The following is a 27433-nucleotide window of genomic DNA, read 5'->3' as shown; positions in this document are numbered from 1 at the left end:
AACTCATGGGAGTTGGGGAAAGCAAAGGTGTATTTCTCAGGAGGATTTTAAATTCTCTGCAAGCAAGAGCAAGCTGCTACTATCTCAGGGATATGATGGCTCCTGAAGACACAACTCTTTGAAGAAAGCATGTTTTAGCAGCTGGTGGATTAATGCATGATGCAACCAAGCTGGGGCTCAGAAGGAAAACAGACAGAAAAAGCAAACATTTAAAAGCTGAGAGTATGTCCACATATTTAAGTTCTTCTTCTAGTGAAGTTGGGAAGCCCTTGAGACTGATATCCCATGAGAATTCAGATTCACAGCAGGATGTGGAGCAGCAACCATCCTGCAGCCTGGTTAAGCTGTGATGAAAAAACAAAGAGGGAAAATCCTTGTTCCCGTAATCCTCATGCACCACAGCTGATCTGTGTAATCTCGGAAAGGTTATTTTGAAGATACAGGCACTGTTAATAACTTATTAAAAAAAAAAAAAAGGCATGGAAAAAAACCACCTGTTTTGCGATAAATGTTATTGATCTGTTCCTTATCTTACACAGAGCCTGACTCATGGGATTGTAACAGCAATACTTTTCAAGCTGGACCTTTCAACTTGAAGCAGATTTCAAGCAAGGAGATGTTTCTCTAACCCCTGGGACTGGCAAGGGACCTCAGGTACAAGCAGATTTGGATGTACTGAAGCCTCACGGCATCCAGAATATAGACAGAGAACCCCTAATAAGCTGCATAGCAAGGTAAGTTTGCATGAGATGTTGTTGTGATTTCATAGTACAAATGTTTACTTCTTTTGATATTCAGCTGTGTAATCACTTGGAAAAACAAACAGAATTTCGTATCATGTAGTCATGTTTTGGGATGGCGCTGCAATATCCATCATCTGGGCAGGTTGTGATGAGTTGCATCTAGCTGGCGATTCCAGTTTACAGAATAAAATGCAAAGTCAAAAAAGGGAGGAAGGAAACCCGTAATACTAGATTTCTTGCCACTAGAAGATTAGCTGGGTGAAATCCAGCAGTAAGCACAGCTGATTTATCTTACCATGGCAAAATAAGTTGATAGAAAGGTCACCTATTGCAAGTCTAGGTGACCAGTTGGCTTGCTGGTGGTGATATTTCTTGCTGCCGTGCTTCCAAGACCATAAATGCTCTTTTCAGTGGTTCTGCAGCAAGATGATCTACTAACACACCCAAGGATGCATGAAAATGAGCAAAACTATTTTAAAGGCTTAATTTAAGCTAATTTAAAGACTTTATTTTAAAGGCCTTGTATGGATGTTTCCAAGAATGGCAAAAGGCACATCTTTGGTACAACTGCCCGATGGAAGCTCTTGATGCAAATCTCAGATACCAGAACAGGGCAAACTGAAAGTCACCTTTTTACATAGGAGAAAATAGTACATTTTCCCATAACCGTATTTTGAATATTTTTTCTTGTTAATCTTTAAACTGAGGTGGGGTAACAATATACACAAAGGAAATCCAAAGATCTCAGCTCTGGAAAGCTGTCACAACCACCACTTTTCATATCCTGGAGAAAACTGCCTTTGCCCATGCAATGGGGGTATTTGCTTTGCCCTGGGTTTCCTAAATTAACCATTATTATTATGAATATATTGTACACACTGAGCACGAGCAGCAAAAATGTGGTGAGGCTTCAGGCTGCAGCACCTCTCTTGGTGAATATAGGATCTGATGAAAGATTTAGGGTTTTATTTGAAAGAATTTTTCAAAAGAGCAAGCAAGGTGTCCCGGTAAATGCGGATGCGGTAATAGAGCAGCATGCCCTGTCCTACCGGGCCTCATGACAGGGAGCAATTGCTGCACATAGCAGATACGATTTTGCTGTCTTAAGCAGAATGGGTAAAAAAATAAAGATATCTGTCACCACTTCCCATCCTTATCACTGCCTGCTCTGCCCCACCTGGGGGACACACGGGGTGGGGGATGCAAACCATGGCCAGCTCGTGGATCACCTTGGGGCTGACCCCTCTGCCTCTCTCATAGGCTCCCCTCTGCTTTCGCAGGGCCCCCTGACATGTGTGGAAAGAGGCACAAGCACTCCTTCTCCCGCCTGGAGGTGGTCCTCATTGTTTTCCTGGTGCTGATGATAGCGGTGACCGTGGCACTCCTCGTTCTCCACTTTCTCACCCAAGAGAACAGCTCCAGCAATGGCAAGTTAAGCTACTTTGATACTGCCCACCACAGCTCTCTGCCATCCGGAGGGTTTGCTGGGATTGAGGGAGGATACAGGAGGAGGGAGAGGAGATGCAAAAGCGTCTGATTTCATCTTGTGGCAGCAGGGGTCAGGAACCTTTTTCAGGGCCGCTGGCCAGTGACAATCATCCCAAAATGAAACAATAGCATGGTGGTGTCTCATTCCCAAATCATTTGCAGACTCAAGTTGTTACAAATGTGCTTCCCCCCCCCCCACCCCCCCCCCTTTTTTATTTATTTATTTATTTTTTTTTTTTTTTTGCAGAGGGCACCAATTTTTGCATAAACCTGGATATTATCCCGGTTTTTGCCTGCTCCCACAATGAGGCGATGTGCATGGCATGTCCCAGGGCCACATGTTCAGGTCAAATTAATCCATTCCCACCTGAAGCAGTTTGCTCTTTTTGGAAAGTTGAGAAATATGTTATTAAAAAAAAAAAAAAGTCAAAATGAGCTATGAAGCTTCTTTCTAAACCCAGAGAATGAGAAACTGAGGAGCTCGACAGCGCTTGCAGTCCCACCACAGCTGACTTATGCCCTCCAACCCCATCACCAGGCATGGGGCAGCTGGGTGGCATGAGCTGCCCCAAAAAACCCTCTTCTAATATACCCCACACTTGTTTTCTGGAGAGAGAAAATATCATGGGGGTACAAAACAAAAGCAAAAACAAAAAACCACAGCAAACCAATCCAAATAAAAAGAAAAAAAAAAAACAACAACACCCAAGCATTTTCAAGCTTTAGGTGTTTCCATGTGGTAGGAGCCCTTTCCCAGAGCATTGCCTGATTAGTCAGCGATGAGGACTTCCACTTCCTTGATTTTGTTATTGAGTTACATGGAGTTCATGCTTTCCTCTAGTTTTTAGGTTGTAACGTGAGAATTTTGCACAAGTGCCTTTCCTCCACATTACATCTCTCTGAGAAGGAGGTGGAGCAGCAGTAATTTTAATGGGAACCTCCCCCCTTCATTCACGCTGCTTTGTCTCTCTGCTGCTCCTGTGCTTGGTCTGTGGCCGATGCGAGTGTTTTGTTTCTCTCCTGTTTTAAGTAACAGTCTAGGAAAGGCTGTGGTGGGAAGAGCAAGCGTCCCCTTTTCCCTCTGCCCAGCCTCCAGTTGCCCCATCTGGCCAGGGAAGACTTTGAGCACAGATTAACTGCACAAAAATATTTTTCCCACGGTGTTATCTCAGCCTCCAGTGATTTGTGGCTGTGGGATTTCCTGAGGCGCAGAGAATTTATTTATTTATTTAATAACCCTCAATGTCTTTTCTTCTGTGACTTTGTCCAGATGCTCTGTGCATCCCATGGAAGCCTTTTCGATGGCTGGGATGAGGCTCAGCCTCCTTTGAGGGGCCTTTTCCTTGTCGTTTGGTCCAGGGTCATTGCCCACAACTGCTTGCTCTGGCGCTGCTGTGCTCCCCCACCCCCCACTTTTTTTTTTTGAGACCAGGACACCAGCATAGGACATGGACTTTGTTTTTGGTGAAAACACCCTTATACCCTGGCTTCTGTTTTCTGCATGACAATGGTGAATTTGGAGAGATGATTTGGAGTCAAGGAAGCTAAGCTTGTTTTCCCCCCTGCTGTGAATCACTGCACATTTTACACAGCTCAGTGACGCCATGTTGTGAGCTCTGCAGTTCTTCACACCTGGCCTGTTATTTTCCACCCTTAATACATTAACAGCATCAGCAAATGCTGGCCATGTTGGCCAACAGCCGGAAACCCAAGCAGACAGTATCAGCCAGATCCCTTTGTTCACAAACTTCTAAGTCCTCCAGGGATGTGCAGCAGGTTCCAGGCATGCACACCCTTTGAAAAAGCTGTGTTGACTCTTCCTTCCCTAGTTCTGCTTGTTTGTGTGGCCCTTAATCTACTATTTATTCTTATTATAGATTATGATGACCCACTACCAACCCAGAAACCATCAAATGGTGTCTCAGGAGGCTACTTATTGGGTGCAGGTCGAGCAGATTGTACAGGGCCAGTAGCAGAAATTCCTCTGGTATGTATGGGGAATTGAGCATGGATTCAATGAAATACTGTTCTTTTTTCACCATCTCTGAGTATTATTATTTTTTTTTTCAGAACATTTGGCCTAGAGGCCTTGCCTTGACAAATGGTTGTCTTAAATCATTAAATGAGTGATAGCAGGGCAAGATAGTTGCAACTCTGAGTTTTTATCTTGAAAGATTTTTTTTTTTTTGGATCTTCTGGAAATTGACTTAGGAAAATACATGTACGTGCAAATGAATCCATCTCTCAGTATTTTGTCTGTGTGGGCCTGACAGAGCTCTTTCCTTCCAGATGGGTTACGCCAATCCTGACCAGGTGGGCAGTGGGCTCCTCACACGCCTCTACAGCCGAGCCTTCATCGTGGCAGAGCCCGACAGCTCCAAGCGAGTAGTGTTTGTCAGCATCGACATAGGGATGGTGTCTCAGAGACTGAGGCTGGAGGTACGTGGCTGGAAGTGAATTATCTGCACGGTGTGAGCTATCGCTGGTATTAATGCTAAGGTTGTAGTCATTGCCAGACAGTACAGAATGCAGCAGCACCTTGGCCATTTGCTTTGGGATTTCCTTGCAAAAGGACTTTGAGAAGTGTGGTGTCTCTGATGAAAAAGATTTCTCAGCAAATGATGCTGTACTAGGACCATGCTTTTTGTAGTGAAAAAGTTACCAAAAATACACATGGTGCTTGGTGCCTATGTATTGCACCACAGAGGAAGACGGGAGATCGTTGAGAATTAGGTGCTCCCTGGATGACATGGGGTGGGCTGCAAGTTGGCTACAGAGGTCTTCCTTTACAGGATTTTATTATTTTAAGGCCGTTGTCAAATCATCAGCTGTAGCCTACTTCATTTGGTCACTGGCTATAGAGTATCAGATGGAAAGAAAAGAGCTGAGAGGCAGGTGAGAGATGATTTTACTTTATTTTTTTTTTCAAGTTGATACAAATCTCCACAGGTATAAGAAAGGGTTTTTAGGACCACTTCTTTCCTCTTAGGTGCTCAAGGAACTGAAGAGCAAGTATGGTGAGCTGTACCGACAAGACAACGTCATCCTCAGCGGCACCCACACGCACTCGGGTCCTGGTGGCTACTTCCAGTACACACTTTTCTGGATCACTAGCAAAGGACTGATCAAACCATCCCTTGATGCTATTGTGAAGGGCATTGTAAAGGTAGGCATCAGCTGGACTGTTGACACATGGGCCTGTAAACACAGAAAAGTTAAGGGGAGGTACAGTTTATGCAATGTTTATGGTAGCACCTGAAAATGCTGCAACCTTAAAATACACTCAGAGGTGTTTTTATGCTTGTTGGTGAGATCAGGTCAGATAATAAAAGCCTTCAAGTTTTTATTTAGAAAGAGATGGTTTTGCCTGATTTTGAAATATTACTTTTCATTATCATAACTTTCTAGAATTTTGGTCTATTAAAAAAACAAACAAAAAACAACCAAACCAAACCAAACAAAAACAAACAAACAAAAACAAAACACAAAACAAACAAACAAACAAAAAACATGAAAAGCCTCTAGATTCCCAAGAAAGTGTTGGGGCCAGGCGGGGAGGGAGTTTTTCCAAATAAACTCATATGGCTTATATTCATGCACTAATATTCCCTGCCTTTTTGTTTTTCAGAGCATTGATATAGCACATCAGAACCTGAAAAGAGGAAGGCTTTTTATAAACAGAGGCACTGTAGAAAACAGTCAGATCAACCGAAGCCCGTACTCATATCTCCAGAATCCGGCATCTGAGCAAAGCAGGTAGAGGCTCCGAAAATGGGAGAGAAACAGATCCCTGAAGAGAACCCTTTGGTTGGAACCATGACCCAGAGGTCTTGCATACAGTGTTTCTGGTCATTTGTAGGACAGTTCAAATGTGGAACCAAGTCCATGGCAGAATGACAGTCACCATCATGGGTCCTTGGGTACCTGCTTCCCCCAAAATGAATTGTACAAGTGGACTTGGAAGCTGTTGATGCCCCCTCCAATGTGAGACATGCCCTCTCCTAATGTGAGACATTAGTTAAGAATGTGACCTCGTGTTTTGTTAACAGCAGTGAAAGAACGTCCTTAGTGGATGCTAGCATGTGAGTCAGATGGCATTAAAGTACATAAGGTATTGTGTTTAGAGGGATCTCTTCTTTCCACCACCCAGGCCTGAGGTCATCAATGACTGTGCCTCTTCCCTTAGGTTCACAACAGCATTAGGATGGTCCTGTAAGGTCACCATGTCCTAGCAAAAAATCTCCGATATCCTCCCCATTTTCTTTCTAAGCCCAGTGGAGTTTTAACAACACAGAATGTGACTGTTGCTCTGGTGATAACAGGATTTCCCTGCTCTGTTGTCCCAGGTATTCATCCAACACGGATAAAGAAATGGTGATGCTGAAGATGGTAGATGAGAATGGACATGACCTGGGCCTCATCAGGTACTGATTGTTGATGTTTTCTTCCAAATCCTCATAAAGAAAAGCTCCCCAGTGCTGTGGTTCTAGGCTTAGTTCTGTAGTTCCTTCCTGCACAAGCATGCTGACTTTCAGGTCTATGGCACTTTCTCATAGACCATTCTTCTCAGGTAGTCACCAGAGGGCCTCTGAGGCAAGAGTAAGTTATGCTGAGAGTCACTGAGTGCATAAACCAGGTCAGCGTCTCTCATCTGCTCTGGGACCTTCAGCAGCCTTAGCCCACCTCCAGCTCTCTGTGTTGGGCATGTCTCCTGCCACGACCCCTGTGCTGCTGCTTGCAGAGGAGGCTGGGGAAGATGACCATGGCTGGCCTTCTTGCAGAGGTGCAGGTGAAAACCCTATGCCATTGCAAATCAGTCTTTTAAGGCTTGTCTTGCACAACAGGGGAAGAAGGTTGCGCAGGTATACCAGGCTTTGTCTGGAAGAACCACTTACAGGAGCTGCACTCCAGGCTGCATGGGACCATGTCCCAGAGAACTGGGGCCGCCCCCGAGGACAGAGACCCCCAGCTCACACAAGAAGGGCTGTTTCCTTGGGGCCGTGTCCCATGCTGCATCTTGTACTAGTGCCTCCTGTGCTTTCACTGTGCCTCTGGGAGCAGGGTCTGGCCCCAGAATCTCTGGGACCACTTTGGGATCCTGTTCTTTTGGTTATTTCCTTTAACACCACATTATTTCATGCAAAATGTGCCATTCCCAGTGCTGGGTGTCAGGTGCTGTGTTTATGACACCCATCCTATCACCACATCTTTGTGGCAGTGCTCGGCTGCTCGAAGGTCAGAGCTCAGGGCCGGGGAAATGAAGTAAGAGGTAGTCCTGAAACCAACAACATGACTTCTCCATTTAGAAATCACAAGTGAGAATCTGACTCTGAGTAAGAGGAACAGGAGGGTTTTCCTCTCAATTTTTTTCTCTCCTTGTGTCACAGATGATGGTGCAAGGAAAAACCAGGGATTTTCCTCTAAATCTTTCCAAAAATATAACTCTTGGGAGTCAGAAGAGAGTCAGTCCAGGGCTGAACTAGCTCTTGGTGGCCCTGTTAATTACAGTGCCAAACTATTGTCACCTCAGGACCCGGGTCACCAAAGTTATGAGCCTTCCAGGTCATGATGGGTGAGGATGTGGGCACTGCCCGTCTTAATCCAGCCCTGGGCACTAATGATCTGGGGTTTTGCTTCCCCAGAGGAAATTTCTATAAGCCAATTGCAAATATTTATTTCAAATAATGCATTTCCTACACATATCGTCTCTCTAGCTGGTTTGCCGTGCACCCAGTCAGCATGAACAACACAAACCATCTTGTAAACAGTGACAACGTGGGATATGCGTCTCTCTTGTTTGAGCAGGAGAAGAACAAGGGCATGCTTCCTGGAGAGGTAAGAGAGCTTTCAGAATATTGAGAATAACGGGGAAGAAAGTTCAACACAGAGGGTATGGTCAATGCTTTTTATGGGCCATAGCAGGTTCCGTCAAACACTGAGATAGGACAGCAGGGTAAAAATATCAAAAGGAGGCCAAAGATGCACTTTCTGATTTATTTAATCTTTCTTCCTCTGGTGAAGAGAAATTACAAAGTGTAATTGTGACTTTTCAAGATAATAACTCCCGTTTTACTCCATTTACTCCCATTTTAAGAACAAATCAAATTTGTTATGATTCAACTATTGGACACACTGGAAATCACTAGAAAGGCAAGTGGGGGATATTAGATCCTGTACATTGCATCTGCAGTATGGGATCAAGCCTGTGGTTATCCTCACTTGTTTTCCGTGGCTTCCAGCCAGTTCTGTCTCATAGTCTTAATTTGTCCAAGAGATTTGCCATCCCCCAGGTCCAAACAGATCTCCTTATTCCCCTGAATTATTTCCCCTTAAATGTGAATATGGACAGGAACCAGTCTCACAGTCACTTTGAGTCATGTGTTGGTTATGACAGTGTCCTGTGTGCATCTTCAGCATGTACCTTGAAACATTGCTCAATTTATATTTTAATATTCTGGGCAGGGCAACATGTGCGGTTCATACCAAGGATAAAAACTGAAGAAATTTTAGACATGTTCTGCTTGCAAACATTTCTTTTTATAGTGGGTTATCTAAAAGCTTTTAAGAAGACTTGTCTCTAGTGCATAGTTATGGCTGCAAGTCAATGCAAGATGATATGAACACAGACTAAGTATGTGTGGAAGTGTTTGCAGGATCCAATATTCAGTTGTGCGTTTTGCTGGACACATTTTGTCTAGCAGTCTTACAAGAGAATGGCTGAAGAGCTGAGAAGATATTAAAATAGCTGGTGTGGACATATGCTGCTTCTAGAAGGGGTAGAAATGAGAGGATCCATTGTGAGAGCTTTGTTCAGATGATGCTCAGTGCACACCCAGCCTTGCTTCTCAAGTACTGCTTGGCATGAACTCCTGCGGTCAGATCCACTGGCTCTCACTCCATAAATCTGTCATGTTGATAACCTGGCAGAGTTAAAATCCAGCTCAAGGTGTCACAATGAACCATTAGCATGTGATCAGGAATGCGAGAACAGGGGAGGTGGGGGAAGAGCTGCTGCTGAGATGGAAGGTGGCAGTTACATACCCCGTGACCTTTTCTCCCTTACTCTTCCTGTCCCTAGCTTGTGGCACACTCCTGAATCCCTATGCCAGTACTCCCAGTCACCTCAGAAACATTTACCAGCTTGCATGCCAATCAGCTGGCTTTAATACCTCTCTTGAGGTTGTGCTGCGTGTTTGCAGCCCAAAGGGAAAGCCACAGAGGATGTCTGCAATCACTGCAAGTCACTGAAATCTGTCTGACCATGTCTCTATTTTGCAGGGATCTTTTGTTGCTGCCTTTGCATCTTCCAACCTGGGAGATGTGTCACCCAACACCAAAGGCCCATTCTGCGTAAACACAGGGGAATCGTGTGACAACCCACAGAGCACCTGTCCCATGGGGGGGGTACGTATGGATTACTCGATCTACAGTAAATTATGATGGAGGAGAAAAACTCAGGCTAGAGCTGCAAATACAGAGCCTTGTGATGGACCATTCTGCATGAAAAAGACCTCTTCTGGACTATTCTGGATGCCCTTTTCAGAAACCTACCATGTCTTATCTTCATACCATTTTCTGATCATTCAGCCTAAATCCATATTTGTCTCACTGCAAAGCTTAGCGTTGCAATCTGGTGCCCAAATTTTAGATGGCTAGCAAGAAGCTATTAGCTTCCACATGATGAAAACCACTCATGCACTCATCCACTTTGCAGTGCCACGGTTATCCATATGAACAGATCGCTAGTATTGAAACAGATCACTATTATTGAACCGAATTTCTTAACAGGCAGCGATGTGCATGGCCATGGGTCCTGGTACTGATATGTTCGACAGTACAAGAATTATAGGGCAAAATATCTACTCAAAAGCAAAGGTAAGTGATGTTTCATTTTACAAATGCATGTGAACACTGTTATTACAAAAACAACCACATATTCATTTTAGCAAATTTCTTGCACCTGTTTTTTATGAATGTTTGTAGGTTTAAATTACTTTAAAATTAATGTTTATACACTTAAGGAAAATTTCGTGATTATTCAGAAAACATACACTTTTTTTTAGATATGTGATTATAGGACTCAGAATTTGAAAATGTTGATTTTGAAGTTTTGATCTCTCTCTTCCTGACTGCTATGTAATCTGGATGTTGCTCCCTTATAATTGCCCATCCCCAAGAATGCACCTCATGATGGGTCATGATGGGAAAAAACACTGGTGGCGAAGCCTCTCAGGACAGCTCAGCAACACCATCACATTCCACTTATTAGCTGACTTGGCATTGCACTCACAAACTAATGCAAATGTGAATTAAAATCAGCTAGCTTAAAAACCCAGGAAAGATACTCATCTTGCCATGCTTGACTTTGCATTTACTCATTGTGGTCCACCCTCTTGGCTTCGTTATGTAGCCTATGTTCTTGGGCCCCAAATTCACTTAAATTAACTGTTTTCCATTCTATGGATTCGAGTAATTTGCGAGTTGTCAATGGGCAGATCTTTTTTGGCACCATTTCAGGGACAGCAGCTTGTAGGAACTGGAACAGGTCCAGTGAGAGCAGAAGGCTTGATGGTGGCTATTTCCTATTTAATTGCCATTTCGGATGCTTGCCCTGAAGTCACTCCAGGCTGATCGTGACTTGTAAGCGAAAGCTTGTCCCAGTCAAGGTGCCTGGCATAGGTATCAAGTGGAGAGGGAAAACATTGCTGTCACTTTTAACACTGCAGACTCAGGGTTGTGAAGGGCTGTGTCCTCTGCTCCTTCCTGCAGTTACAGGAGCAATGGTGTGTACCAGCTTGAGGCATGTGTGTCAGGAAAATCATCTGCTGAAGAGCTGAATGATGGAGATGTCACCCATATAATAAATGCATAGTCAAGTCCATGAGTTTTGAAGAAATTAATGCATTCGACTGCATCTTTGTCATAGAAAACATTTGTTTTGGTTGGTCTTAGGCACGAAAACTGCAGATACTCTAACAGCTCCTGTAGTCAACAGTTGCTTTGCCTTCTCTTTGAGCTATGAGTAATATGGGTGAGGAGGAAGGAAGGAAGGAAAGAGAGAAGAAAGGAAGGAAGGGAGGGAGGAAGAGAGGGAGGGAGGGAAGAAGGGAGGGAGGGAGGGAGCCATTCAGGCAGAATAGTTGCTTGCTTTAACTGTGAAAATCAAGGTGCACACAGAACTGCTGACCAGTGTCCCCCCCATGTTGCTTGGGACAGGAAAGCTTGCAGGACTCGGGGGACGTGGGATTTAGAGACAGGATGATAGAAACAACAGAGCTTTGGAAATATGCTCCTGCAAGAGGCCACTGCAAGACATCAACTGAGTGTAGAAATAATTCATATTGCTGAAGCTCAGAAGACTGGGGTGCCTGATTTCTTCTTCCTCAAGGATTTCCACACACTCTGGAGACTTTCTGCTTTGACAGGAGGCCTTCCCTTGTTTTTTTGCCTTGGCTGATCTGTGTGTCCCTTAGGAGCTGTATGCCAATGCTTCCCAGGAGATCACAGGACCTCTCAGCTCAGCTCACCAGTGGGTGAACATGAGTGACGTTCAGGTGGAGCTCAATGCCACGCACACGGTAAGAGTGGGAGGTACTGGGGTACAAGGAAGGAAAAACAGCTATGTTCTCATAGCAGGATCTGGCAAACTGGAGGAAACTGGTTTTAAAATCTCTCATTTTTTTCCCTTTTTGGTTAAGGTCAAAACATGTAAACCAGCCTTGGGATACAGCTTTGCTGCAGGGACTATTGATGGAGTGGGGGCTTTCAACTTCACACAAGGTAATTTGGAGAGTGGATGTCAACATGGCTTTGTGCAAATGAGAAGGACACAGGGCACACCCCAGGTGAATTCAAACCCTCAGACCTTTTCAGAGAATATCAACACGTGGTTAAATCTCCAAAGGGATGCTTTTAGGAAGGTGTGATCGAGTTTGTGTCCATTGCAAAGCTTCTGGAGGAAGGATATGCGGGGAGGAGAGTGGGGAGGAGAAAGAGCAGACTTCAGGGCAGTCTTTCCCATTTGTTCTCATTACCCTAATGCTGATGAAATGGGGCTCAGCTGGGCTAAAGCCTGGCAGAAACCACACCAGAAAAGGGAGATAGTTGGAATCCACTAAGAAATAGCCTGACAAAAGGAGGGAGTGGGCAATATATGATATTTCTGCCTGATAGCTGCTGGGGAAGTTGAAGGAACAGTGTTTAAAAGATGTTTTCCTTCAAGGCTCGGTAGAAGGGGACCCATTTTGGGATCAAATCCGTGACCAGCTCCTGGGAAAGCCATCCAATGAAACAAAAGCTTGCCATGAACCCAAGCCGGTTCTCTTTAGCACTGGAGAGGTAAGGGCAGAGCTGGGTGTGCACTCTGGTAAGTGCTGGAGTGCCCTACTGAAACCCAGTCCCTATCAGCACTGTGCTAGCCTGCACGGTGAAGGACAAGGACGGAGAGAGAGCTGTGGGGATGCTGAGGGCATGGTGGAGTGGCACTGGGCTCAGGTGGGCACACCATGGGCTGGAGGCCTCTGCTCTGACCCTGCTTGTGGCAGGACCAATGCTCCTAGCTGGCCCAGGGCTGTCCCTGGGGATGGAGGCCACCTGCCACCAGTCCTGTGCCCCCAGGGACAACCCACTCCCCAGGAAAGGCTATTTCCTCAGGGCCCACAGAGATGGAGCCCCACCACTGCCAGCCCCTTTCCAGGGGGGTGTGCTGTTCCAGGGACAAGCTCAGGGCTGTCCTTACTGAACTCTCCCAAATCCTAGTTAAATCTTTAAAAGAAAATCGATGCCACATTTCCTACCTGCTGTTCTTTTGGCATTAAGGCAAATGCACCATAGTGGAGTGGGATCATATCCAAGGTCCGTTAGAGCACTTTAGAGGATGCCATCTGGATGAGGTGATTCATCATTGCTTTCATGTGTTCCTTTGATGTACATCATGAGATTTTGTCATTCATGTTATGCCCCTGGTAAATCACTCCTCAAAAATTTTTTGGCTTGCTGTAGCAAGATTTTGCATTTTGTTCACCAGAGCTGTGCCACCCTCAGGTTCTTGTTGTTCTTAATTGCCTTTAGCAGACTCCTTCATATTTTGTGTAGTCTTTTTTTTTTTTTTTTTTTTTTTTTTTTTTTTTTTTTTTTTTTTAAGCTGAAATGCTCCTGTAGTGTGCAGTTTGTATCTGGCTGCTGCAAAGGTGTTGAGTCCAGGTGTGGCATGGTCCCTGCTATGGGGTGGTTTGAAGCCAGGGTTGGGCTGCAGGTGACTCCTTTACAGGGCTACCTGAGCATCATGTAGAAGGAGGTAACCATCGTTTTCCATTGCCACCAAGCTCCCTCATTCACTCAGTTTTGCCATTCTGCTCAGATGATCGGCCTTACCAGTCATAACACTGTCCTTCCCTGACACAGGTGGGAAGTTTCTACTGGTGAGGACTCTGTTTCTGGGTGCTACTCTGATTTTATTTACCTACTTTACTTTAAGTTGCCCCTCAGCCAACACTTTTTATTTATTTATTTTTGCCTTACCCATGTAATTTGCATGTGTCTCTCCTTCTCTATTTGTTGCGGTCAGGCTGCTTGCTGTACATGTGGTGTAGGAGGTGCACTTTTTCATGTCCCTGTCTATATTATGCAAAAAAAATATTTTCCCTATTTATCACTAAAGGAAGGAAAACTCTTCAGCTATCTCTTTTGTTATTTTCCTATAAAAGTCATATACTTTTTTTTTTTTTTCATCTCAGATGACATGGCCTCATCCATGGCACCCTGATATTGTGGATGTTCAGATCGCTACCATCGGATCGTTGGCAATTGTTGCAGTTCCTGGAGAGTTTACGTATGTATTCTTTGGTCTTATTCTACATATTGCACCTGAGAGCATTTCATTCAAACTACCTGCAGTACTCCTGTGTGTGGGTACATAATCTAATGCATAAAAAGGGGGGACAGGACAAAAATTGTCCTCGATACAAGACAGCAGTGCGAACACTACATACATATGTCCACTGCACTTAGATTCTTGCATGTGTTCTTCTCTGGTTGCTTTGGAACTCTCATTTTCTTCTGTATTTCTACTAGCCATAGAAATGAATGAGATGCGATCAAGCTTCCAAGATAATTTTAGCTGTTCATAGCAAAATACAGCTTCACTGAAATGAAAGGAGTGTGTTAACTTTGTTTTTTCACACCATCAATGCTGGAACAACAAATTGCACTGATCGCTGATGGTACAATGGTGATAATCTGAATAGAACAGTGATTTATTTCTATCGTTTTTCTTCTATCTCACCCCACCGTGGGGTGCTTCCAACCTCAACTTGGCTGTGATGATATATGTGAAATGTTTTGAGGTGTTTTGATTGGGTTTCTTGAGAGGAGCCCTGAGGGTGCTTTAGCAAACCCCAGAGAACCACTGCATGTGCTGAATGAATTTCTGGTGGCCTCCCCTCTGTTCTGGTGTGCCGCATGTCAAGCAAGCGATCCCTGCATTTCTGGGTATTGATGCCATTCCCTTAATGTCCCTAGGACCATGTCTGGACGCAGATTACGGGAAGCTGTTAAACTTGTAAGTTGCTGAGGAGGAAGTTTCTTGAGAAGGCTGTGGATCTGGAACTTCACATTTCTTGACCCTTCTGTTTTTTCCCTTGTCCCCTTCCCAGCTGGGGTCCTAGGGCTCATTTCTTATGGAGCGCTTCTTCTCACAGTTGCTTAACACTCATTTTGCATGTACTTACTGACATGCAACAGAAATTCATATCCTCCCCAAAAGAAGCAAATTGATTGGGTTTCAACCCATTAAGTCAACAGAAGTTAATTCTGTATTAGAGTGGTATATCTCCTTAATCTCTACCAGAATTCTGCAGCATGAAAACTGTTGGAAAAAATGGCAAATGTATTTTTTCCATTTTCTTGATGGATATGTCTTATTCTTAGCTTTGGTCTGAATACTTAATCTTGCCTGCTGCCCCCGAAGCTCACTGAGACTTCCTCACATAGTTTTATTGCCAAGGTTTTTTTCCAAGAACACAGACATCAGACTTCAAAAAAAAAAAAAAAATCCTTAAATTTATTGCATTCACCGGAGCATGAGGTCATTTATCCTTTTTCACGTGGGAAGCAAAAACGAGATATTACTATATGCAAATAACACTGGTGGAGTTGCTTTCATGAACATCCAGCCCCCTACCCACTGTAACTTCCTATTCTGCCCTGGTAAATAACAATAATATAATAATATAATTGTGCATAAAGAGGTTGATACAAGGTGAGTGATTTATCTCCTTTTTTAGGAATTTGATTCTCATGGTACTGCAGGAATGGATGTCGTAATTGCAGGGCTGTGCAATGTCTACACCCATTACATTACCACCTATGAGGAATACCAGGTAGTTGAGTTCAATTTTTACTATATGGGATGATAATTCACATGAAATTGTGCAATTTTTCCCTTGCCATGAAAAGCTGAAGAATCTGTGATACAAATCCTAAAATGGCCTTCTTTATTTTGGACTAGATGAAATGTTGCAAGTGCCAAAACAGTTTCCTGACCATAGCTGGAAAATACTTATGTGGCTTTAATGTGGAAATAGTCAGAGGTACTGAAGGAAGCTCCTCTGAGCTTGGTCTGTATTAGTTTTTCTCCTCATGACCTGGATGAAATTATCTTCACAGGCTGGTGAACTGCGATAAGAAAGTTTTGGAGCTGCAGGGTCATGATAAGAGCATGAACTGCAGCATCAGATTGCTGTGGAAAAGACTTACAAGAGAGCTTACAAGACCCTTGAAGCAGTTTTAAGGGTCCCTCCAAGGCAGGGTAGATGCCATGCTTTAAGGAAGATGTGGGTAGTTGGAAAGGTTTAGAAACACTTACCTGGGAGGAAAGGTGGGAAGAAGTGGGGTTGTCCAAGCTAAAAAGTGGGAGAAAAAAAGCCTTCAGAAGAGCAAAAGAGCCCTAAGAGATGGAAGAGTGACAACGGGGCCTCCCTGCCTGTGATGGATGGGAGAAGAATAACCTGAAGTTGCAGCAGAAATACCTAAGTGAGCTGAGTTTTGTTGTCCTGTAGCAGTAAGGGGATTGAGGTTCTTCTGGAAAACAACCCCTTAAATAAGGATAATAAATTAATTATTAATCATTAAATAAACCCTTGCAGGTACACTACAGTGCTAATCTTGTCCTAGTGCAGATGGATGAGCTGCATGATCTGCTCTATAGCCCTTCAAACCCTCCTTTTCCAACTTTGTCCTTTCCTAGGTTCAGCGATATGAGGCAGCATCGACTATTTATGGGCCACATACCCTTTCTGCCTACCTTCAGCTGTACAGAGGACTTGCAAGGGCTATTGCTACGGTAATCAAAATTTTCTGTATGTCTTACGTTGCTAGAGGCATTTAAATCCTGTAAATGGTATTGGCTATATTTGTTTCACAGTGAGGTGGCTCGATTGCTACACTTCTTTCTCATAAGAAACCCATTTGAGAAATTCTTTTATGCTATAAAAATATTTCCTATAATGGGAGTCTCATACAACTTTAGAATTTCTAGGTTTTTTTTTTTTTTTTTTTTTTTTGATTCAAAGTTTAAAAAAATACCTACCTCCTCCAACCTTTCTGTATGGTCTGAAGTTGCTGTTTTCCTACCACGGTATAAAAAACAGCTTTATTTTTACTGTATGTGACAATGTCACATTCCCTCTGAGGACCATGCGGATAGAGCAGAACCTGCAGGTGGGAGCTGCCTTTTGAGGGCATGGGATGGATATTCTGCCTGATGGGGTTGGGGAACATCAGCAACAGGGCAACAGGTGTCTTGTGGGTATTGGTCCTGCATGTGGAGCACAGACGAAGGGCCTCTTGCTTGCTTTTACATTCACTGTATTGCTTCTGCTGTTAAAATCTGCTTGAACCAACTTAATTAGATGAAGAGCCACAGCATGGGTGTGCTTCAGGGTGGAGGTCATGTTTATCTGTATTTGAGTATAATGAGCACCTCTTCCCTCCCACAGAACACAGTTCAGGATTTGCCAAGTGGCCCAGAGCCCCCATTTTTCAATATAACTAGCTTCACCTTGGTGCCTGCTGTCACTTCCGACAGGACACCGGTGAATAAGACATTTGGGGACGTGCTTCAAGAAGTGAGACAACACTATCGAGTGGTGAGAGCTTCATCTGCTAAAAACTTTTTAGAAAATCATCCTTAAATACTTACTTATCTTGCTAAAAAGTCTGAATTTTCTAGAGTGTTGTAGTGGATGTCAGAGAGCCTCTTGAATTTTAAAAACCATTTCAAAATGCTTCCCAGGTTACTTACCTTTTAGCAATGAAGCAAACTTAAGCCTTGAACATGAAGCTTGTAGGTGACCAAGTTTTATTTCTATGAAACAAAAGCATTAGTGATTTTATGAAGCAGCAGTACTCTTCAGATCAAAGCAGCAGAAAGGAGGCAGTTTTCATGCCAATGTCATTGTACTGAATTTGGGGTTAAAATGTGTGAATGAAGGGAAAATAAGTCACCATAGTATTCAACATGAAGAATATTTCCCCTTCTGTTTCTACATAAAATATAATTCGATGATGAAATGGGCAAATGTTGTACAGTGATGTCTTTACAAGCAGAAATCAGGTAACCTCTGATGTCTCTGGTATGGCATGTAAATGAAATTAAAAAAATGTTAGAAAGGATTCAGTTTTCAGTCTGTAAAATTTAGATAAGTTGTTCAGAGCAAGGACTTTCATCTCATTGCTGTCTCCAGCATTAAGGTAGGAAGAAGGCAGGAAACTATTCTTAAACATTTACTCATTTCCCTCCCTCTTTTGCATAGAAATTTTATGTGCTATGGTGTTCATCCAACAAGCAGGAACAGGGATTCACAATACAAATTGTCCATTGCTGCTGCAACAATCGAAATTATTTAAAGACAAAGAGCAAATAAAACACTTTTAAGGTGTCTTCAAAGGCTGTTTTTAATGTGCAATGTGCTGCTTAGCCTTTAATATAAATTTCAATTTCCTTCTCAGGGAGAAGTTGCTGAAGTAACTTTTGTAAGTGCCAACCCTAGGAATTCTGCAGAGAACATGGTAAATATAACAGAATCACAGAATTATCTAGGTTGGAAGAGACCTCAAGATCATCGAGTCCAACCTCTGACCTAACACTGACAAGTCCTCACTAAACCATGTTGCTAAGTTCGACATCTAAACATCTTTTAAAGACCTCCATGGATGGTGACTCCACCACTATCCTGGGCAGCCCATTCCAATGCCTCACAACCCTCTCAGTAAAGAAGTTCTTCCTAATATCCAACCTAAAACACCCCTGGCGCAACTTTAGCCCGTTCCCCTTCGTCCTGTCACCAGGCACGTGGGAGAATAGACCAACCCCCACCTCACTACAGCCTCCTTTAATGTACTTATAAAGAGCGATAAGGTCTGCCCTGAGCCTCCTTTTCTCCAGGCTGAACAAACTCAGCTCCCTCAGCTGCTCCTTGTAGGACTTGTTCTTCAGACCCCTCACCAGCTTCATTGCCTCTTCTCTGGACTCTTTCGAGCACCTCGATGTCCTTCTTGTAGTGAGGGGCCCAAAACTGAACACAGTACTCGAGGTGCGGCCTCACCAGAGCTGAGTACAGGGGGACAATCACTTCCCTAGCCCTGCTGGCCACACTGCAAGCCAGGATGCTGTTGGCCTTCTTGGCCACCTGAGCACACTGCTGGCTCATATTCAGCCAGCTATCAACCAATACTCCCAGGTCCTTCTCCGTCTGGCAGCTTTCCAACCACTCATCTCCCAGCCTGTAGCTCTTCTTGGGGTTATTGCGCCCTAGGTACAGGACCCACACTTGGCCTTGTTGAACTTCATACAGTTGACCTCAGCCCATCGGTCCAGCCTATCCAGATCCTCCTGCAGAGCCTTCCTACCCTCAAGCAGATCGACACACGCACCTAACTTGGTGACATCTGTGAACTTACTGAGGGTGAACTCGATCCCCTCATCCAGATCATCGATAAAGATGTTAAAGAGGACTGGCCCCAGTACTGAGCCCTGGGGAACGCCACTAGTGACTGGCCTCCAGCTGGATTTGACTCCATTCACCACAATTCTTTGGGTCTGGCTATCCAGCCAGTTTTTAACCCAACGAAGTGTACGCCAGTCCAAGCCATGAGCAGACAGTGTCTTGAGGAGAATGATGCTGGAAAGGGTGATGTTAAGGATTAGTTAATATTTAGCTACTGCCTCTGCCTTATGCATTTTACTCTTTGATGTTCAGGTTTCAAAAGGAGTAATTTCATGTAATTTGGAGCTTTTTTTATAGCTGGGAGTTCATGTGCTTTTGGAACTCACACCACCAGAATACTTTTGCAGCAAAGTCTTTGTCTGGTTGTGAGAGACCATGTTGGTTTGTATTTGATATACAAAATGTGAAATCCACACTCACGGTCAGACCATCAGTCACCACAGACCATCCATGGTGTCTTCACATTATTGAGGTTAAAGGCACTCTAGTCCACATACTTTTCTCAGTATCTAATACCTTTTCAGTCTGAACAACGATGTTCTCTAGTCTCCATCTTACCAGCCCAGTGCATTGTTTTAATAAAACAAAGTAAAGTAGAAAATACATAGTTCATCCCATCACTCATCAATCCCATCATCTTAGATAGAAGCTGATTGCTAATTACTTGCCTGTTCATTCTTGTTTTAATGATCAATTTCTCTGCTTCATTTTTAAGTTTAAGTTTTGCCAGTGAAATATAAGCACTTTTGCTAGTAATTACTGGATTTGCCAGTAAAACACACAGAAGCATAGCCCTGTCTCCAGTTGAAATGACACAAAAGAGTAGGGACATGCCTGTTCATTCAGCATCTTGCTCATTCTCTTGTTTTTACACAGACCGAACACAACTTCCTGACGGTGGAGACATATGTCAATGGTTCAGGAAAATGGCAGGTGGTACGGAACGATGCCTCCTGGGACACCAGGTGAGTGACCCGAACAGATTTCACTGTTTCACAATCTCAAGAAAGTACTTTGAGTTTAATCCAACCTGCTCAATTTCAGAGCTCCCAGACCTAGGTTGGTCTTGTCCCTTCAGATGATGCTCTCTGACAATGGACAGGTCTACATTCATCTGGTTAACATGTCCAGAGCACAACACTTAGCCTTCCCCTTGATATAACTTCTACAGTGAAGGCTTGTAAGTTTGGAAAAGGTAGACTGAAGAGCAAGAATTAGAGAAGAATCACTCAATTTGTTCATAGCCTACATCCTTCCATCTCCTGTATGCTGCTGATGGCTAAGATACCAATGAGAGGTTCAGCCAGCAGTAGGGTTTTTATGGGAATAGGCTGGCTAGTTTTGCTAAACATCATAAAGTAGAAACAGTCAATAATTTAAAACGTTTATAAGAAAATAAAATCAAGGCTAGAGATATCAGTCATAAGGAAGAATATCCATTAAGCAGCAAAGATGATGGCATCTTTCAGAGCTACACCAGAAGCCCATATATGAAATAGGAATACCAAAGGAATCTTTTGCCAATTTTTTCATTCTGAAGTTGCTCTCTGAACCAAGAGGTGATGTACTGCTCCTGTGCTCTGTATGGATTCCTGGCCTACCTCAGTGTGGGAGATTTAATCTACCAGCAGCTGGAGCTTGGCATTTCTAAGTGTTTAGCCTCTATTTAACACTAACACTATGTTATGTTGTCCTTCTCATTTGTTTCCTCTTTCCATTCACCCTACTTACATAAAGGCAGCACAGGCATTTTATCACTGGTATGCACATGGCATAGATGATATGTAGCTCTGCCTAGAAAGACATCTGAAAAGATGTCTTCTCCTGCCCCCAAACCAACAAGGTTACTAAAATCTCAGCTGTGAACACGGAAAAAGGTTAATAAAATGTCTCTCAAAAGGATGAAAAACATAAAAAGGACAAAACTTTAAGAATGTGCTGCCATGATGCTGAAAAGAGAAATCTAGGCTTATTGTTTTAATTCCTGAGAAAGGTCAGACTTTGGATCTTGCTTGCTCTGAATTATGCTTAAATATTTCTGCTGATAAGGATGAGGAGTTGTTTGGCCTAAAGGAGCTGAACAGAAGGCAAAGCAATGCAGATAGTAATGTCTCCTTTCCTGGTGCCCCAGGAAAGTATAAAAGAACATGAGAAAGGGGAAATGGTTTTGTTAACAACAAAAACAAGGCAGTCTTTACAGTACCAGTACATTCAACTTGAAATGTCAGTAATCAAGGTGATAGGAACAGGAAACATCAAGCATTTTTATTAGATGTTAATGAAGTCAGACTTTTTTTCAGTACTGGGGAAATTAATGTACGATACTGTGGAACTCGATGGCATTGCAACAGGAAGGTAACACAAGGGAATGCATTATTATTCATTATCTCCGTGTTGCAAAGTGTTAAATAGTTTATAAATACATCTGTAAACCTTATGTAAATCTTATTTTCAGGTAACCAACAGATATGAAGTTTTATTTATAGGAGGAGCGGCTTTTGGTGAAGGAGATAGCTGTTATCTCCCCTTTGTTTTGCACTCCCCATTGCATCAGGGACAAACTCAATGCAGACTTGACTTTTGCTGGGTGCTATCTTGGTGTTTACAATAGAGAAGTGTTTGGCCAGATCCCACATCTGCAGCAGGGGCAGTGACCACTTTCATAGGGTAGTTCAGGAGGATGGGCTGAGCTAGAGACAGCAATCTGCCTGGTCCTGCCTTTAACAAACAGTCAGCAGAGATACGATGTGGTTGAGCTCATCTGCCTGAAGCTCTTTGCAGGTGGGATCTGATATGAATTGTGGTCCTGGTTCAATGAGCCTGGAGGGTGGGATGGGGGGAGAAAGGGTGATGACACAGGTCAATCACAGTAGCATTTGTAGGTCCCATCATTACATACAGACAGGATCAGACTGGAAGAGGTGTGGAGGGTAGAGAGCAGAGACCTTGGAGTGGAGGTCTCTGCTCTGAGCCAGCTAATAATGGGGCCAATGTTGCTGCTACAGCAGGTTGCTCAGGGCCACGGCCAGGAAAGTCGGGGCAGACCCTGAGGATGAAGATCCACCACTGCTCAGGGCCTTGCTGTCATCTCCTAACACAACATTGCACTCTGCAGTGATAAAGCCAGTGCAATCCACAGCCAAAACCTCAGACAAAAGCAACCAGGTTGATACACAAACCACGTGTCAGCCTGCAGTCTCCACTCACAACTGATGAAGCCAAATTTTCCCCATTAATCACTGTTTTCCACAAAGTAATGTCTGTAAATACTTATTTCAATATTCTCACTAAGACTGCTGTAGTGAAACTCTGTTTCTCAACACTGACAAAGAATTAATGTATTTTGATCATCTGCTTCCTTTGGTTAAAGCCTTGAAATGGGGGTGTTATTGCAGTAGAACTTGAAAACTCTCATTAAGATTTCTCGGTCCGTTCCTTTTTATTTAGAAAGACTAAGAGCTAGTAAGAATGCTTTATAATGTTATTGTTTCCCATTTCCCACCATGAGGTGTGAACTTACTGAATCATTTCTGCTGTGAGCCAGAAATGTGTAAAGTTACAGAGCACCCACTGAATGTCTGGCCCAGGTACAACTTGGGGATACCCGATGCTGACAGTATCAGAAAAAGAGAGGGTTAAACTTCTTCATCTCCCCAAGAGGTGCTGCATCATGGCTGGCTGAATAATCCCCACCACCAGACATGGGGATCTTTTGTGTGGCTGTCTGTAGTATTAAGTTTTTGCACAACAAGTCTGCAAAGGAAAGGAGTTTGATATGGAAACAGATGTCGGAAGCCTTGAGCTCCACTTTGATGGATTTTACCTGTCACCTTCAGTAAATCCTCAGCCTCTTGGCTCACAGTTTCCCCAGTGCAGCAAAGACTGAACTTGTTTATATTGCTCATGAAGGTGGTGTTGTATGGGGTTATGGTATGGATTTGGAGATGTAGGAAAACTTTGGTAGAAATATTTTTTTTTTGTCTGCAGAAATGACCTTTGACTTGTGGCCATATTTCCAGACACTTTTCAGCCCTACTGGGTTTTGGATTGACTTGCTAGTTGCTGCTCTGGTGTAACCTCAACATATAAGCAAAGGTTAAAAGAAACTCTTAAAATATACTTTGCTGTAGTGCATTCATTTCCTTCTGCTTCGTTTAGCCAGTGTGAGCTCTTCCGATATTAAAACAAATGCAAAGTGTATTTTCTTGCTGACTGCAGCTTTTGGTTTGCCTGATAGGTTTTACTGGACCAAGGGATCATTTGGTCTGAGCAATGCGACGATTGAATGGCACATCCCTAATGGCACAGAGCCTGGCATCTACAGGATACGGTACTTTGGGCACTACAAGAAAATACTCATGCCCATTAATCCATTTGAAGGCATATCCTCAACGTTTGAAATCACAAGTCTGTAGGTGATCTTGTTCATTAAAGGAATTGTTTCCTTTGAACAGTAGATTTGATATCTGTGATGTTCCAATGCACACTGGGGAGTTTTCTTGTGGAATATGTGACTCTATACATCATTGCTGTCCCTCGTGTGTTGTGCTGCTCGTTGTCCTTTGCTGTGCAAAGCTTAGCTTCTGCAAAATTTTGACTTTTACCTGTAACTCAACCTTACCAGTTCGATATATATTCATTCAAGCTTTTCCAGTCCTGGCTGGATCTCATTATAGTTAATTCTTATAATAAAAAGTTAACTGTTTTTCTTTAGTCATTGATCAGAAGCTTATTGATTATGAATAGGCTTTCAGAGGGAATTATTGCATGACAGGAGCTAATCCAGACCATAAAATAGTCCATAAAATTGAGCCCAGTCCATAAAGCTGGGAAGAGCTGCTGAATTCACAAGATATCAAAAGAAAAGCCTCCTCAATTGTGCTCAAAGTGATTGACAAAGCTGGCTTACTAGGACGGAAAGTGAAAAAATCGATAGATACTTATCAGAAGGGTTTGAATATTATTTCATTTAATCATTCTGTTTCAGGACATTTTGGTGATTCACTCTCTGATTTAAAAAACAACATATGGGGCAACAGAATGGTTTTCCATAAATCGGTTATCTTGGCTTCACAGGCTGTTTAGGGCCCTACCACAGCGTTCTAGTGTAAGGTTAGCCATGTTACAGAGGTCAGCCATTTGCAAAATAAAATACTGAAGCAGTCTGCAGATATTTCCTGCTAAACTGTGTTCTTCACTTTCACTAATGTTACTTTTGAACTGACTGTTGTGCCATGTGGACTCAGTGCTGTCCACCACACATTGGTTTATGCAAAGGCAAGTTTTTTTGGAAGATAAGTCCTCTGAATGTTCTCAAATAACTGCCAGTGGCCCAAGCAACCACAGATGGGTTGGAGGTTAAGCCATTGGAAGAGTTATACATGTTTGCTGTGGTTGTGGTCCAGAATCAGGATGCTGAGTGAGACTGACCTCAGGGCTGACTGGCCTCTCCTGCATCCTTGTGTTATGCTCCCTCCAACCACAATGAAGGGCAGCCAATGGCATTTTACCCCCATCATATATCAGCTTGGAACACCTCAAAAAGATAAAGACTAAGGATGCTTACATGTACCAAAGGTGATTTCAATGGGAGGGTGCTATGGGAGAACGCTGGGGCCATATGTCGGATGAAATTTTTGTGGAGGAGCTCTTGGTGAAGGGGATCCTGCAGGTGGTAGTGGGATGTGACTGATGTCCAGCCAGAGTGGGGCTGGATTTCATTGCAATAAGTTTATATTGCAGATGATTCAAATGGAAAACAGCAAGAACCAAACTTAAGAATTAAAGCTGTGGGTAAGGCAGCTCTGATTAGATCTCAGCCCATTTCATTTTATCACTTGGAAGGACTCTAGGTGGGCAAGCCCTGACTGGATGAAGGTCTGCCCAGGGCTTGTAGCTGAAGCCTGGACAGGGCTGTGATCACCTACAGGTGGGCCACCAGAAGGGCTCATAGTGCCCTCCAACATATTGGAAATAGAAACAGAGGGTTCATCAAACCAAAGAAAGAAAGTACTACTGAAAGAAGAGAAGAATCGTCCCAAAAGCCATCAGCTGTAACTTTTAAGACAGGAAGGTCTCCAGGAAGGCGGAGGACCTTCTCTCCTACAGGTTTCAAGATCTGGTTGGATGAATCCATGACCACCTTGGCCCAGTGCTGGTGGTAGTTCCCCCTGAGGTCCCTCCCATCAGCGCTGCCATGAGGTGAAGTAAGCAGGAATCACACCCCTGTTCCTGAGTCCCTTCCAAATTCTGGAAATAATACATTTGGGGCCGTGAGAAGAAAAAAGTATCGTTTACAGATCCGGATTTAGGATTCTTGTAGTGTCTTATGGGTAAACGGTTGTAAATATTTAATAAGCTCCAACAATGTGTATTAATTATGTGATCTCTTTAATTCTTCAGAGAATCATCAGTCAGATAATTTTGCCTCTCTTTAAAATCAGTAGGAGAGAATGAATTATTCATTTTAAACCATCTGCAATCAGTCTCAGAGATTCCCATCCAGAGGAGCTCAAAGCAATTGCAATATTGAGCCAGGAAAGAGAGAGCTTTGGAAGAACAACACTGGGAATTAAATCCCCAAAGATGCTGTTAATGTCCTTTTCAAATAACTTGCCCAGCTGGTCCATCAGCCCTGCTCCTGTCTGCAAAATCCCTCTGCTGGCAATGTTAGCATCCCTGAGATGGGGGCAGTGACACAGGACCCTAATCCAGGGCTGTGCCATGCCACAGGGCACTCAGTGCTGTGACGCTCAAGTTGCAAAATGATCAGAATATTTCTTGCAAACCTTTTCCCCACTTCACTCTGCTCACATTTTCTTCCAGGATCACACACAGTAAAACGCATTGCAACACCTTAAAACAGGACAGGATCATGTAATCTTTTTTTTTTTTTTTTTTTTCTTTTTCTTTTTTCCTTAGTCCAGGCAGCACTAAGATATTTTATTTGATTGTTTAAGATAAATTTGTTTGCACTATTGTATTACACTAACTGTTAAATTTTTTAGTAGTACTTCTACAAAGCATGTTTATCCAAGCAAAATTAAATAGTGTGGTTAAAATTCTCACGGGTGAGGTTTACCCTCTAAAATTTCAGTATTTCACCTCAAAGAAAGTTTTTTGAAAGCCGGTGTTTCTCATGGGAAAAGTGTCAAGAGCCAGAAGTGGGGTATCTGGAGAGTCCCACTTGTGTCCCAGAGCAGGTCCATACCCTTCCTTGTGGTAAATTTATTTATTTATATGCCACCAGAGGACACTTTTTTTTTTTTTTTTTTTCCCATAAACGTCAGCAGTGCTGAATACTGCAGTGTGAGAAATGCTGTCCTTTGCACTGTCCTTTGCATTGTTTGCTCTTTAACAGTTTCGTGGCTGTCATCTGCTGTTCACATACAGCAAAATTGGCCCTTCCCGACGATCTTCACACCGCTCAGGAGGGTGCTGTGATTGAATTCAGCAGCCGCTAGGTGCCAGTGCCGTTTTACATGAGAACTAGTTTTCCACTGAACACAGCCAAAGCATATAACATTTTTCAAGAATTTAGGCAACTTGCCAGTTGTTAAATTTAGCATTACTCATCACAGTTGCTCTTCCCTCGATAGAGCTGTTCTCCTTCGATGTCTAGCCATTTGTGCCTTGTGTACGTGCTCAAAAGGCAAGCAAAGTCTCCACCTTTTTTATCATGGGATATAAATTAATATGAACTTCAGAAACCTATCCAGGAGATGCATGCGTCTGCAGGCTGATCCTGGCTCTGCTGAGCTGCTTTGCAGGGCTGCATTACAAAACTTGACCGTACTGCAACTGTCCTCCTGCACAGCATCTTGTCCCTCAAAAAATACTGACACTATTTGGTGCTGCAGAAGAGATACTAAATTAAGATCTGAATTAAGGCACTGAGAAGAAAGGGGAGAATCTCTTTGCTATTTCTGGGATTTCATGGAGGCTTTTGGACTGTCTGATCCTATGGTTGCCTGGTGTTTGCACGTTCCATGTAAGATTTCTGTCTGCAAGGAGCTGGGACAAGGCTCTGAGTGTGTAGTGGTGTTTAAGGAAGCAGAGTATCTCCAGGGGGACAGCAATATGCCCCAAACACCCCCAGAGGAGAGGGTCCATAGATGGGGGTTGTCTAAGCCCCCACAGGCAGTTCACAAGGGGCAGCTGAGAGCTGCCAAGGAATGATGGCAATAACAACTTCTA

At 43.4% G+C, this 27433-nt stretch overlaps 1 protein-coding gene across 1 annotated transcript; it reads left to right on the top strand.

Annotated features, from left to right (window-relative positions):
• Window positions 1-318: 318 nt before the first annotated feature.
• On the top strand, window positions 319-23688 carry LOC311439588 (putative neutral ceramidase C). The gene is made up of 21 exons (XM_084525480.1): window positions 319-734; window positions 2024-2170; window positions 4109-4218; window positions 4521-4670; window positions 5221-5397; window positions 5860-5987; window positions 6578-6655; window positions 7946-8066; window positions 9510-9635; window positions 10020-10106; window positions 11705-11809; window positions 11930-12011; window positions 12454-12569; window positions 13967-14061; window positions 14751-14790; window positions 15515-15610; window positions 16477-16572; window positions 17228-17377; window positions 18240-18299; window positions 20114-20202; window positions 23475-23688. The coding sequence occupies exons 2-21, from the start codon at window positions 2035-2037 to the stop codon at window positions 23650-23652; spliced, it is 2220 nt and encodes a 739-aa protein (XP_084381606.1). The 5' UTR covers window positions 319-734; window positions 2024-2034; the 3' UTR covers window positions 23653-23688.
• Window positions 23689-27433: the final 3745 nt, after the last annotated feature.

This window comes from Aythya ferina, assembly GCF_964211825.1.
Source record: "Aythya ferina genome assembly, chromosome: 7".
Lineage (NCBI taxonomy): Eukaryota > Metazoa > Chordata > Aves > Anseriformes > Anatidae > Aythya > Aythya ferina.
This window is presented reverse-complemented; position numbering and strand designations above follow the sequence as displayed.

What these genes read in the sequence shown, in the direction of transcription:
- LOC311439588 (XM_084525480.1), top strand. Translation starts at nt 2,035, where the DNA reads ATGTGTGGAAAGAGGCACAAGCACTCCTTCTCCCGCCTGGAGGTGGTC. An exon ending in TACGGGAAGCTGTTAAACTT is followed by an intron (nt 14,791 to 15,514) that starts GTAAGTTGCTGA and finishes CTCCTTTTTTAG; the next exon opens with GAATTTGATTCTCATGGTAC. An exon ending in CCACCTATGAGGAATACCAG is followed by an intron (nt 15,611 to 16,476) that starts GTAGTTGAGTTC and finishes GTCCTTTCCTAG; the next exon opens with GTTCAGCGATATGAGGCAGC.